Source organism: Pundamilia nyererei, unplaced genomic scaffold (genome assembly GCF_000239375.1).
Source record: "Pundamilia nyererei isolate P.nyererei 1_Seehausen unplaced genomic scaffold, PunNye1.0 scaffold00012, whole genome shotgun sequence".
NCBI classification, from domain to species: Eukaryota; Metazoa; Chordata; class Actinopteri; order Cichliformes; family Cichlidae; genus Pundamilia; species Pundamilia nyererei.
In genome coordinates, this window is record NW_005187413.1 from 3407530 (window position 1) to 3420793 (window position 13264).

General features: G+C 41.6%; 1 protein-coding gene across 2 annotated transcripts in view; it reads left to right on the forward strand.

Annotated features, from left to right (window-relative positions):
* The window catches only part of LOC102206996 (SLIT-ROBO Rho GTPase-activating protein 3-like), a 36372-nt gene extending 24803 nt beyond the window's left edge, over positions 1-11569 (forward strand). The window contains exons 12-22 of one of the 2 annotated variants that reach the window (XM_005724500.1): positions 139-169; positions 449-509; positions 4110-4187; positions 4510-4644; positions 4727-4832; positions 4907-5134; positions 6923-6996; positions 7101-7281; positions 8310-8456; positions 8576-8891; positions 9301-11569. In XM_005724500.1, coding sequence (XP_005724557.1) covers positions 139-169; positions 449-509; positions 4110-4187; positions 4510-4644; positions 4727-4832; positions 4907-5134; positions 6923-6996; positions 7101-7281; positions 8310-8456; positions 8576-8891; positions 9301-9765 — 1822 coding nt within the window. In that variant the 3' untranslated portion in view covers positions 9766-11569. The remainder of the gene's footprint in view (positions 1-138; positions 170-448; positions 510-4109; positions 4188-4509; positions 4645-4726; positions 4833-4906; positions 5135-6922; positions 6997-7100; positions 7282-8309; positions 8457-8575; positions 8892-9300) is intronic. The other variant, XM_005724499.1, reaches the window with a different exon arrangement.
* The last annotated feature ends 1695 nt before the right edge of the window (positions 11570-13264 follow it).

Below are 13264 nucleotides of genomic sequence, written 5' to 3' on the forward strand. Positions count from 1 at the left end.
TCTCTCTCTCTCTCTCTCTCTCTCTGTCTGTCTCTCTCTCTCTCTGTCTCTCTTGTAAGATCTGTCTCTCTCACTAACCTGTTGTGGTTGTTGTTGCTTCTCTTCCTCTGTCTACGTGCCTTACTGCTCTCTGCCCAGGGGAAGACGGAATGTCCGTGCGAGGAGTCAGGTACTCTGTCTTATAGCTGGGTGGGATCATTACACTGTATTTAGTATGCTAACCAACATTTCTGTGCCTCTGTCCCATTGGGATTCCTGTGAAAATACTGTTATCGTGGTGCACTAATTAATTTTTTTTTGCATATTGTGACTCAGAAAGTTAACGTTAAGTGATAAATGATATCATCTCAGCCTTCTCATCATAATGGCTTGCTAGTGTGACTGTTTCTTATGGTTATTAATTTCTGATTTAGTGGTTTCTCTAGTAATAATTTGATTGTGTCTATAGGATTCAGGCCAGCCTATACCAGCGGTGGTTGAGAGCTGTATTCGATACATCAACCTGTATGGTATGTTCCAGTTCTATTCATAAGTTATCTTTCCACAAAGGCTGATGTTTTATTTGTGTAGTGCAAATTTACAACAAAATTCAACAAATTCAAATTTAACAAAACAAAAATGCATCGGATTCTGCATTAAGGATTCTTATATTGCAAAGTAGAGACCCTGCAATTTTAGATAGAAACGACGACAATAAGAGCGCTTATGTCTCTCCAGACTCTCAATATAAAGTTTTCACCTAAATTAATCAACTCGAGCTATTATTGGTGTCTATCATCACACAAAATTTGAAAATTATATCTTAACCCTTTCACGTATAGTGGTCACTACAGTGGAGAGATATTCAAAGGCTGTTTTCCTGTATGTGTGTCAGGGTTGATGGTATACTTGCACATGATCACAACACACAGTGTATATTATTTATTCGTTTGTCAACTTCATAAGCCAAAAACGTATGTTGTCCACCTAAGTGGACATGAAAAAAAAACTTTTAAAAATACATGTGTAAAAAAATTAAGTTCAAACATCTTTTTTTCATGCCTAAAGATGAATAAAAATGTAAAAAATCCTGATTGAGGTTGTCATAATTCATGCATGAAAGGGTTAAAAACTGCAATAGAGCGCTAACAGACCAACAGACAGACAGTTATTCATTACAGCAAGTAGACAGAGCAGACAGAGTTTCCCTTTTCATTTTCTTGCTTATATGTAGTTTTCAGTCTGTATAATCAAAACACAACAAAACATATAATTTTATACAATCTGATTGTTAGGGTTTTCTCTCTGTTATTGTAGGGTCTTTACCTAATATAAAGTGCCCTGGTGTGACTGTTGTTGGGATTCGGTCCTATATAAATAAAATAAAACTGAATGATATGTATATACAACCTTAATATTGTTAATAGTAGCCATTCAAATATTTTTGGTATTTTAGAAGTTATTAGCAGTGAAATAGCATTCAATGTGAGATAATATAACTGCTCCAACTGGATTGTTTGGAAAATCTTAAACTGGAGCATTTCATATGTACAAGCCTGGATGAGAGAGTGAGGTGAAATATTAATTTCTATGATTCATTCATTTCTCAAAATGGGTTGCATTCTAATATTCATGATGCTCAGCTTACATTAATCCTTATATATAAGAAAGAAGATGGGGTGTAAGTGATAAACAGGACTTCTACTGTCCAAGAGATGCTAATGAATCTCTTACTAACTAATAGTAACGTCTGTCTTGTGAAGATTGTTATAATAAGAAAAACAATGTAATTTTGATTTCCACCAGTTATGACTGAAAAAGCAGAAGCTTTGGCCCCACCCCTCAATTTTTGAATTAAGGTGTTTATAGTCTAATTGCCACATTCATCCATCCATTTTCTTCCGCTTATCCGGGGCCGGGTCGCAGGGGCAGCAGCCCAAGCAGAGAAGATATAATCTCTCCAGCGTGTCCCAGGGCATCCTCCTGGTGAGACATGCCCGGAAAACCTCGCCCAGGAGGCGCCCAGGGGGCATCCTTGTCAGATGCCCGAACCACCTCAACAGGCTCCTTTCAATGCGGAGGAGCAGCGGCTCTACTTTGAGCCCCTCCCGAATGGCCGAACTTCTGACTCTATCTCTAAGGGAGAGGCCAGCCACCCTTCAGAGGGTGTCCCCAACCCGGAGTGGGCACTCCATCCTTTTCCAACTGAGGACCATGGCCTCAGATTTGGAGGTGCTGATTCTCATTCCCACTGCTTCACACTCGGCTGCGAACCATTCCAAGGCGAGCTGGAGGCCATCACCTGATGAAGCCAACAGGACCATATCATCTGCGAAAAGCAGAGATGAGATCCTGAGACCACCAAAGTGAAAGCCTTCCGCCACTTGGCCACGCCTAGAAATTCTGTCCATAAAAATTATGAACAGAATCAGTGACAAAGGGTAGCCCTGGCAGAGCCCATCACCCACCAGGAACGAGTCCGACTTATTGCCGGCAATGCGGACCAAGCTCTTGCAACGGTCATATAAGGACTGAATGGCCCGTAGCAATGGTCCAGACACCCCATACTCCCGGAGCATCCCCCACAGGACCCCCCGAGGGACACGGTCGAATGTCTTCTCCAAGTCCACAAAGCACATGTAGACTGGTAGGGCAAACTCCCATGTTCCCTCGAGTATCCTCAAGAGGATAAAGAGCTGGTCCAGTGTTCCACGGCCAAGACAAAAACCGCATTGTTCCTCCTGTATCCGAGGTTCAAACTCTCCTCTCCAGCACCCTGGCATAGACTTTCCCAGGGAGGCTGAGGAGTGTGATTCCCCTGTAGTTGGAACACACCCTCTGGTCCACTTTCTTAAAGATGGGGACCACCACCTTGGTCTGCCAGTCCAGGGGTACTGCCCCCGATCCCCACGCAACATTGCAGAGACGTGTCAACCAAGACAGCCTTAAAACATCCAGGGCCTTCAGGAACTTGGGGTGGACGAGGCTCTGCCACCAAGGAGTTGTTTAACTGCCTCAGTGACCTCGTCCCCAGAGATTGACGGGTCATCCCCTTCGTCCCCAGACTCTGCTTCCACCACGGAAGATGTGCCAGTGGGATTGAGGAGGTCCTCAAAGTATTCCTTCCACCGCCTGATGATTTTCTCTGTCGAAGTCAACAGCACTCCACCCGCACTATATACAGCGCAGGTAGAAATAAGTTGCCTGACTGTTTCCAGAATCTCTTCGAGGCAGTCCGAAAGTCTTTTTCCATGGCCTCTCCGAACTCCTCCCACACCCAAGTTTTTGCTTCCACCACCACCCGCGCCACATTCAGCTTAGCCTGTCAGTACCTATCAGCTGCCTCTGGAGTCCCACAAGCTAACCAAGCCCGGTAGGACTCCTTCTTAAGCTTGGTGGCTCCCCTCCCCTCAGGTGTCCACCATTTGGTTCGGGGGTTACCACCATGGCAGGCACCAACTACCCTGTAGCCGCAGCTCCATGCAGTGGCTTCAGCAATGGAGGTGCTGAACATGGTCCATTCGGACTCAATGTCCCCAGTCTCCCTCGGAATGCTGTTGAAGCTCTGCCAGAGGTGTGCGTTGAAGATCTTGCAGACTGGGGCCTCTGCTAGACGTTCCCAGCACACCCTCGCTGTACGTTTGGGTGCGCCAGGTCTGTCCAGCGTCCTCCTTCGCCACCTGATCCAACTCACCACCAGGTGGTGATCAGTTGACAGCTCAGCCCCTCCCTTTACCCGAGTGTCCAAAACATATGGCCTCAGGTCTGATGATAGGATTACATACCACATCGACATTGCACCCGACCCCTACGGTGCCTCCTGCGGGTGGTGAGCCTGCAGGAAGATGGGCCCATGGCCCTTTTTCAGGCTGTGCCCGGCCGGGCTCCATGGACTAAGGCCCGGCCACCAGACGCTCGCCCTCAGACACCCTTCCCTTTCCTTTGTTTTTTTTAATATGTTTGAAGTCTCCTATCTTTAAGCTTGTTTTTATACTTAGATACAAAAAACAGAAGAAACTCCTTTACTGAGACATTCAACAGAAATAAATCTGGTTTATTTTTAAGGGGGTGTGCCATTTATATTAATACCTTTTTTTCCATTTTAGACTAACAGCTTTATATGTCCACAGGTCTTCAGCAGCAAGGTATATTTCGAGTTCCAGGATCCCAGGTCGAAGTCAATGATATTAAAAATGCATTTGAAAGAGGTTAGTCCCAGGTCACTTAGCCATCTACTCTTGATTGATTTTAAATTTCGTTTTGCCCACCTCAGAAACCGCAGTTACTCTCACAGGACTCTAAAGTGCAAATAAAGAGCCTGTGTGCCATATGTAACCCTGTAATGGACATGTAAACCATTTAATGCATAATACATGAGATCAGCATCCTAAATGAGCAAACATAACTGCACTCTTAATGCATACATTAACTTCCGAATTTGAAATGTATATTAAGAATCACTGCTATCTTACATGAAAGTGAGTGCAATGGATGAATACTGAGTAGACTGAAAATATGCTACATCTACAGGAGAAGATCCACTGATGGATGATCAGACAGATCATGATATTAACTCTGTGGCGGGAGTTCTTAAGCTTTACTTCCGGGGGTTGGAAAACCCCCTGTTCCCTAAAGAGCGTTTCGCCGACCTCATATCCACTACCAGTGAGTAACATTCCAGGAAAACATGTGGAATATGTTTTATTTAGTGTAGCACTCTGTGATTGTTGTTGTTTATTACTTTTAGAGCTTGACTCTGGTGCAGAAAGAGCTCATCACCTTCAGCAGATAATCGTGACTCTTCCGCGGCCTGTGATCATCGTCATGAGATACCTGTTTGCATTTCTAAACCAGTAAGTCTCGTCACTACAAATTTTCCGGTGTGCAAAATTAAAATAATGATACTTACTGGTTCTGTTTTCCACAGTCTTTCCCAGTACAGCGATGAGAACATGATGGACCCCTACAATCTCGCTATTTGCTTTGGCCCCACACTGATGCCCATACCAGATGACCAAGATCCTGTGGCCTGCCAAGCACATGTTAATGAGATCATTAAGACAATCATCATCCACCATGAGGTCATCTTTCCAACCCAGCGAGAACTGGAGGGACCTGTGTATGAGAAGTGCATGGCTGGAGGGGACGAATACTGGTAGGTTCAAAGCTAGGTGTCCAAAATGTGCTGTGTTTTCTGAGCCATTAACAACTTGGCCTTGGAAAAATAGCACCATGTAACATTTTCCACTTCCTACCCTGGCTCTAAGCCATTTTGTACAAGGCTGTAGATTTTACACTCAATACTGAATTATCTTCTTAGACAGACACCTAATAAAGGGTATTGGCTTTTTTCTCATAAACACAAGACTTCTTTTCTATAGCGACGCTAGCAAGTGTTGTTTATTTAAAGACTGTATGCACCAGCAATATGATTATTGAATAACATCAATAATGCCTTTCTTAAATGATCCAACTGCTAGAATTAAAGAATGAAGAGTAGCTGTTCAGTTCCTTGTTAAAAGGATTTATCCTGATCAGTCATTTTATTGGATAATATGAATCTCACATTTAATTTAGTATGTAGTTTGGATTTTGCTTTAATTTGGTGTATAAAGTGTATGTTTTAGAGGTTTCAAAAAAATACATGAAAAAATATGCATATAGAAAAACTAAAAATGCCAGGATCTTTTTTAGCTTTTCATTTGCATGAACAACATTTGCAATAAAAACTGACACTTTATTAGGCACAGTTTGCTAATACTGGGTTGGGGTCCCTTTTGCCTTCCGAGCTGTTTTATTATTCATGGCATAGCTTCATTAAGGTCCTGGAAGATTTTGGTCCAAGCTGACATGATAGCATCATGCAGTTGCTGCAGATCTGTTTATTGCACATCCACGATGCGAATCTCCCATTCCGCTCCGTCTCATATCAGATTAGGATCAGGTGACCGTGGAGGCCGTTTGACTACAGTGAATTCATTGTCATTTGCAACATAACAGTTTGAGATGATTTGAGCTTTGTGACATGGCATGTTATTGTCCCGAAAGCAACCATCAGAAGTACGCTGTGAAGGCTGAATATGGTCAACAACAGTACTTAGGTAGGCTGTGGCATCTAAATAATGCTTAGTTAGTCCTGAGTGTCCCAAGGAAATGTCCCCTACACCATTACACTACCAGCAGCCTTAACCGCTGACACAATGCTCTGATTCTGACCCTACCATCTGAATGTCACAAAAAACATTGAACCTGTGCTGATTAAAAGATGCTGATTTGGTACTGACAGGCCCAGAGTATCACAAGACCCATCTCTTATGCTATTACACCACCTGTTGATACAAGGCACAATGGACCAATGCTTTCATGTTCCTGGTGCCAAATTATGACACTACTATCTGAATATAAAGGAAGAAAGACCAGGAAATATTTTTCCAGTCTTTTGTTGTCCAACTTTGGTAAGTCCACATGACTTGTAGACTTACTGACAGGAATGGCACTAGGTGTGCAATCACTGATATTTTTTTGGATACCTTGATTGTAACAAGTACTTATTTAGGATGCTGTTGCCTTCCTACCAGCTGGAAGCAGTCTGACCATTTTTCCATCACCTCTTACTGAATATTTTATTTTTTGCGGATCATTCTCTGTAAACCCTAGCTGTGGTGGGAAAATCCCAGTAGATCAGCAGTTTCCGAAATGATAAGACCAGCTGATAAATCACGTAAATCATCTTTCTTTCATGTTCCGATGGTTGGTTTGAATGTCAGTAGGTTGTCTTGACTGTCTGCATGCCTCGGTCTATTGAGGTTGCTGCCACATGATAAATATAATATTGGTCTGGTAATTAAGGATTCCTTTGTTATAAAAGGTAATGATTGAAGAATAAGAGTGCGTAAATGGCTCTTATTTTTTTCATTTCCTTTTCTGCATCTCCTCTCTCCAGTGAAAGCCCCCACAGTGAACCAGGAGCTCTGGATGAGATTGACAATGGTACCGGGCCTAACACAAGTGATGATGGTGAGTCAGCAAACACATCAATCCATTGTGAAGACAGCAGCTGGATGTTGAGAAGCTGACAGAGAAAATAATGAGATTTCCTCTGATCTTTTTTCATATGGCAGAATTGGAGCAAATCGAAGCCATAGCCAAATTTGACTACGTGGGCCGAAGTCCAAGAGAGCTGTCCTTTAAGAAGGGAGCCTCTCTGCTGCTCTACCTGCGAGCTTCTCAGGACTGGTGGGAAGGGCGACATAATGGTGTGGATGGGCTGATCCCACATCAATACATTGTGGTACAAGACATGTAAGTTAGATTTATTTAGGCTGTGAAGCCCATAAAAAGTAAAAAAAAAAAATGCTTGTCAGTTGTGTTCCATTTTCAGAAAGCTTGGCCTTAATGAAATCTTCCTAATGAAAGGATCATTATGAATAAAATGCTACACTTTCATTTTATTGCATTCTTATTGGAGCAACAGATACTCAAAGAGGGCAGACCTCAACTAAGCACATTAATCACTCTTATTTATTCCAAAATGTGTTGAGATCTTTATTTGGCTGCAATCCATCTTTTCATGATTCAGATTCAAGTGGTAGCTATTCTATAATTCTGCTAACAGACAAAGGGTAACAAAAACATAACCTTTGTGGTCGAAGCAATTACCCTCTGATCCACAATTTGCTAAAAAGAGATTTTCTTCGAATGGACATTCACTCAGGTCACGTATTGAATGGAGGCCTTTAATTTCTTAATAGCTTCTTTTCTGATAAATAGTAGGCAGGTAACAAAATTAAAGCTAAATTAGGAAGAGTAGTGATTTATGCAGAAAAGGACCAAAAGGACAGAGTAATTAGTGGTTAATGTTTCCCTTTAAAAGAATGGGCTTGGTAGGTACAATGCTGTGGTGTTTTTGTGCAGGGATGTGATTATTAAGGATTCTCATTTGATTTTCAACAACTATAATGAAAGAAGTTGAAGACAGTGAAACTGCCTGAAACTGCAGTTCCCTATTGACTTCTAGACACTGACTCCAAGGAAATTACAACTCTGTTAAGTCGGCTTTGGCTTCAGAATCAAGCACTTACAGTTCTGGCTTTAACAGATTGTATACTTTGTACAAAAACTCAATGAACAGTTGCTTTAAATGAAATGGGAATGTAGTTATCAATGATTCATTCATCAAGAAAAAAATCTTTAAAAAAATTGAACACAGAAATGAATTAACAGTTCAAACACTGCAGAACTCCTTATTTAGTTTATCTAGCAGACTACTGTTAATTATTTTCTATGTTAAACATGAATAAAAAAGCGTCATCGATATGCATCTGTATCAGGGACGACGCGTTCTCAGAGAGCATTCATCGGACTGAGAGTGAGACCAGCAGTGGGCCGCACCACGATGACAGAACCTCATCAAGGAATGAGCGTCAGTCTCCTTGTGAACACACACCTGAGAACCGCTTTGGACCAGCATTAGGAAGGTAGTAACAGTTAGATATTTGGGATGGACTTGAGAGAGGAAGGACATTGAATATTTATCCAGAGCAAAGAAACTGAAACTATTCACGAATTAAATATCAATTTCATCACCTCTTTTTAGGGTGCGAGTGCGATCAGATGGCGCTGCAGCTCCACGCCATAGGAACGGCGCCGACAGCCTGAGCCCCACCAGAGCTGCTGATCTACCCCCCAGGGTTATGCCTCGCCCCCAGAGTCCACACAAAATAGCTGTCAGCAGGGGTCTAACTGACAGTCCCGAGAAACGCCGTCTCACCACATTTGGCAGCGCTGGCTGCATCAGCCACCCTGATAGAAAGGCGTTTGTCGACAGCCACTCTCAAAGATCATCACCAAGCACCACCCGGCATGCAAGTTTAGGAGACCACAAGGCTCTTGAGACCGAGGCACTCGCTGAGGTGATTAAAATCCTTAAAAGCACATGCAGTTTTTATTAATATAGACTTTTCTTATTTTATTGTATAACAAACATGTACGTATACAACTATCCTATATGTATGGCTTCTCTAAAAAGGGAGCTTCCTTTTATAGCTTCATCTGAAAAATCATAACTGTATCGAGGCAAAATTAAGGAGGAAAAAAATCTCAATTCTCGCTACCATTCCTAAATATTATGTGCATCATTAGCTCTTTGATGGGTACCAAAACATTACACAGTTGGCAAATAAAATTTTGGGTTTAGTTTTTCCACCATCACATAAAAAGGCTCGAGCTCTGAGGAATAAAACTTAAAATAGATTTAGCTACTCTCTGCTTGGTTGCTTGACATCAGTGTCTTTTGTTTTTTCCTCTACTTATGCTTCTCAGGATATAGAGAAAACAATGAATACAGCCCTGCATGAGTTGCGTGAGTTGGAGAGGCAGAATGTAGCCAAGCACGCGCCTGACGTTGTGCTCGACACATTGGAGCCGCTTAAGCACCCTGTTGGAGTGCAGGAGGTGTCTGCCAGCCCTCTCCATACCATGGTGATCAGGGATCCAGATGCAGCCCAGCGACGCAGCAGTAGTAGCTCCTCATCTGAGACTATGACCACTTTTAAGCCCGCTCTGTCAGTCCGTAGACCAAGTGCTCCTTTAAGGCCCCCGCCTGTCAGACCTGTTCGACCGGCTCCTGTGATTGGACAGGGCCAAGGACCTCACCGCTCCAGCAGCTCCAGTTCGTCTGGTTTGGGCAGCCCGAGCATTACTCCCACTGACAGGGTCTTCCCCAAAGCACCGTCTCCATCACCATCCACCTCCTCTTCTTCCTCGGACAAACAAGGTAACATGTAGCTCCAGTCAGACAAGTGGTTGAAGAATGCTGTGGATACAGAGTGATTCAGATTATCATCATGTCCCTTCCCCTTTTTTTGGACGGCAAAACAAACATTGACACTCGATGAATATTTACCACTAATCTTGTGTAGTGTAGGATAGGTGCTTGTTTCTGCCCACAACATCCACTCTGTTTCCACGTGTGTTGGGAACAAGTCAATGTACTGTACTGCAGTGATATGTTACGCAAAAATAGGATTTAAATCTATGAGAATTATTTTATAGTAATGCTGTCATGCTGAATAGCCATGCTGGGTAAAGGGATGCACTGGAAAATGCTTCTGTTTACTGAAACACAACAGAGAAGTATCTCAATGAAATGTTATTAGGTTACAAAGATGCCATGAGCGTGTTCTTTGTGAGTGGTTTCCTGCTCCATTATAAAGGGAATACTTAAGGGAATATTTCACCACTAATCATGTAGACATCTAGTCTGTGGTGGTGGTTCATAATATTCCTTTTATATACCATTTATATTGAAAGAAGTTGTCTCAGCAAGCCTGTCCCACAGCGTCACAGCATAAGCAGACAGACAGACAACATGGCTGGATGGGGAAAACACAGTGGACCTGTCTCAAACTGCAGTTTTTCTAATGACCACTAGATGCTGGCTCCAAGGAAATTGCAGCTGTGTAATGTTATCATGGGCTTCGGCCCCAAGCCGTTAAAAGATTCTATACAAAACCTCTATGCACGGTGGCTTTAAATGAAATCCTCCAAATGTTACCTTGAAATGTAAGGAGCTGGGTAAAGCTAAGAAAAAAGTGTTGGTGAAACTCCTGGCAGCAGACTGATTGGCAATTAAGCACAAATGGGCCTAATTGGCACCAGTTTGCCAGCTTGTGCTGCTGCTTCAGTCTGGCAAGTTTACGGCCACTGCGATGGTAGTCTCATTGTCCAATAGCCTGTGTCAGGCAAAGTTGTGTCAGGCGGCAGCAGTGCAGCTCCTCTTCTCCCTCCATTTGTTACATTTCCTCAGCAGTGGACCAGGACTGTTATATACCCACTGTGATTCTAATATTTGATAGTGTCCACTCCGTGTCAGGACTGGGAATCTGTTTCTAAAGTTACTTCTTAATTCTTATATATCAAAAGAAAAGTAAGTGATTTCCTTAGCCAAAACTACTTTCTCTTTTTTCTTCATCTGTTAATGTCAGAATGGGCCAGAGAGTAGCAAAATAACCTGAAGTACAGTAATACAAATAATACCGAAAGTTGTTGTGACCATTATAGATATGCTGTGCCTATAATTAAAACAATGAAATAAAGACAAACATAAAAAAAAGAGCTTATATTATTGTCAACTCTCTATATTAAAGGATTAGCTGTGTTACCTCAACAGACTCTCGTACACTTCAAATGACTAATGCACTTATACAAAAAACACTACAGGGAACTGTGCTGCATTTGTAAGTTTTGTGTTTTCATTTTGATGAACTTGTACTAGAAACATGATATAGCACATCATCATTGAAGCTTGTCAAGCCTCGTCTAGAGTACACATGGTCACTGCAGGCTGTGCGTACGTTTAGCCAAACTTGTTTACTGTTGGTGATATTTGTGGTCCGTCTTATGAGGATGATCAGTATATCTTTAATGTGTAATAGGTACATCGGAATGAATATATACATATTGTTAAAGGACGCTTGTAAAAGTAACATTGTATGATAGAAACAGGATATATTATCATCTCTAGTGTGTAGATTTTTGTAATTCTTACCCTTGCACAGAAATTGGTAAAACAATAAATCAATGAAACCTCCCAGAAATGTCTTCAATGTCTCTGTGGTGATTTTGAGTTAAAAACAAAACAATGTAGATGATCGATATTGAACAGTAGCTGTGTTGCAAATGCACCTCACAAAATGTAAGTAATGCAGTGACTTTACTTCTTTGTAAGAAATGAAAATCAACATAATGTATAATCACTTTGACTTAAATGCATGTACAGTGGAAATGCTGTAACTATAGTTGTGTTGCAGGGCCATCTACTGGTTGGCATGGATTATAGTGCCATCCTGAAAGGCTAAATAATCACTGAAAGAAAACATTTGAAACTGCAAACATACATGAAAGATATAATGTAACATGCGCTGACAGTCAATTAGTGTCAAATGTATTTTCTTTCTTTTTATTTTATCTTTAGTCATTTGATGGTCAGATCCACAGGGTCAGATCCCTGCAATGATATCTCAGTATGTTTTCTTTTTAAATTTTTTATAATGAATGTTCCTTTTTGCACTAGCGACAATCTTCTCACTGGATTAATGTCTCATAACTATAACATATTACTAATGGTTCACGGTTAATGTTTAAGAAGCCATTCAATGACCACATTTGTCCTGTGGATGGAGACATTGTGCTTCTTGGGTCCTTGAAAGGAGACTGAAATGCTCTGCCGAATTGAAAAGGTTCAAAGAGTCTCCTTTTATTGATATGCACGTGTACTCGGAGGCCAGCCCAGTACATGGAAGTCATCTTCACTGCGGGAAACACACAACTTATTTTCATCCAAAGAGTTGCGAGACAAATTTGTAAATAATGCAAAGGGATGAAAACCATAAAAAAAAGTGAAAAAACAAAAAAGAAGTAAGCATACTAGCTTTCCACCTTTTCAAAAGCAAAAACTCTCTTTTTCCCCCATATCCTGATCAAGATGAATCTGTTTTGCTTCTTCCATAACCAGCACTCAGTGTCAAGTTTAATTCACTTAGGTGTGTTTATTGAGATTAAAAGTGGGAATATAATCAGATTGTGGCCTTAACTGAGGCCTGAATGCCTGCCAAGAGCGAATGAACAACCTGTAGACTAACACCCAGCTTTCCGGCTATGGGTTCTTATTTCAAAAGGCCTTTTCATTGATGTTGTTATATGATTAGCAAGGCCACCAGAGTCGAACCAAGCACAAAGTAAAGTATTTCCTGGCAATACAGTATTCAGGTCCCCCACTTACCAGTGCAACAGTACGTATGAAACTTGAGTGAAGAAGGGAGACGTACGTTTATTGGAGCATCACGTGCTATTTTACAGTCCATATTTTGATCATTTAGACTTGATGATACTCTGCCTAAAACATGAAAATTTAATTTCCAATGTTAGAACACATTTTTAGTTCGAAGGTGTTTTTAATTTTCAATATTAAATAAACGTTTCTGTTTTTGCTCTCAGTTACAGTAACCCTTTGTTGCCATGTTGGCCCAGTATTCTTAGTTTTCGTGTGTTTTGTATTTTGTTCTTTATTTATGCCTTGGTTCCTAGGTTGTTCTGTTAAGATGTTCCTTATTTGATTACCCCCTGTGTGCCCCTCTGTGTATCTGTGAGCCCTCGTTTCCCCTCCTTGTGTTTTATTCCATGTTTTCCCCAGCCCGTTATGTCTGTGCTCTCCCCGTGCTCTCTCTCCTCCTGTCTGAACCTCTGTGTACTTCCTGTTTTACTTTGACAGTCTCTCGTCAGTATG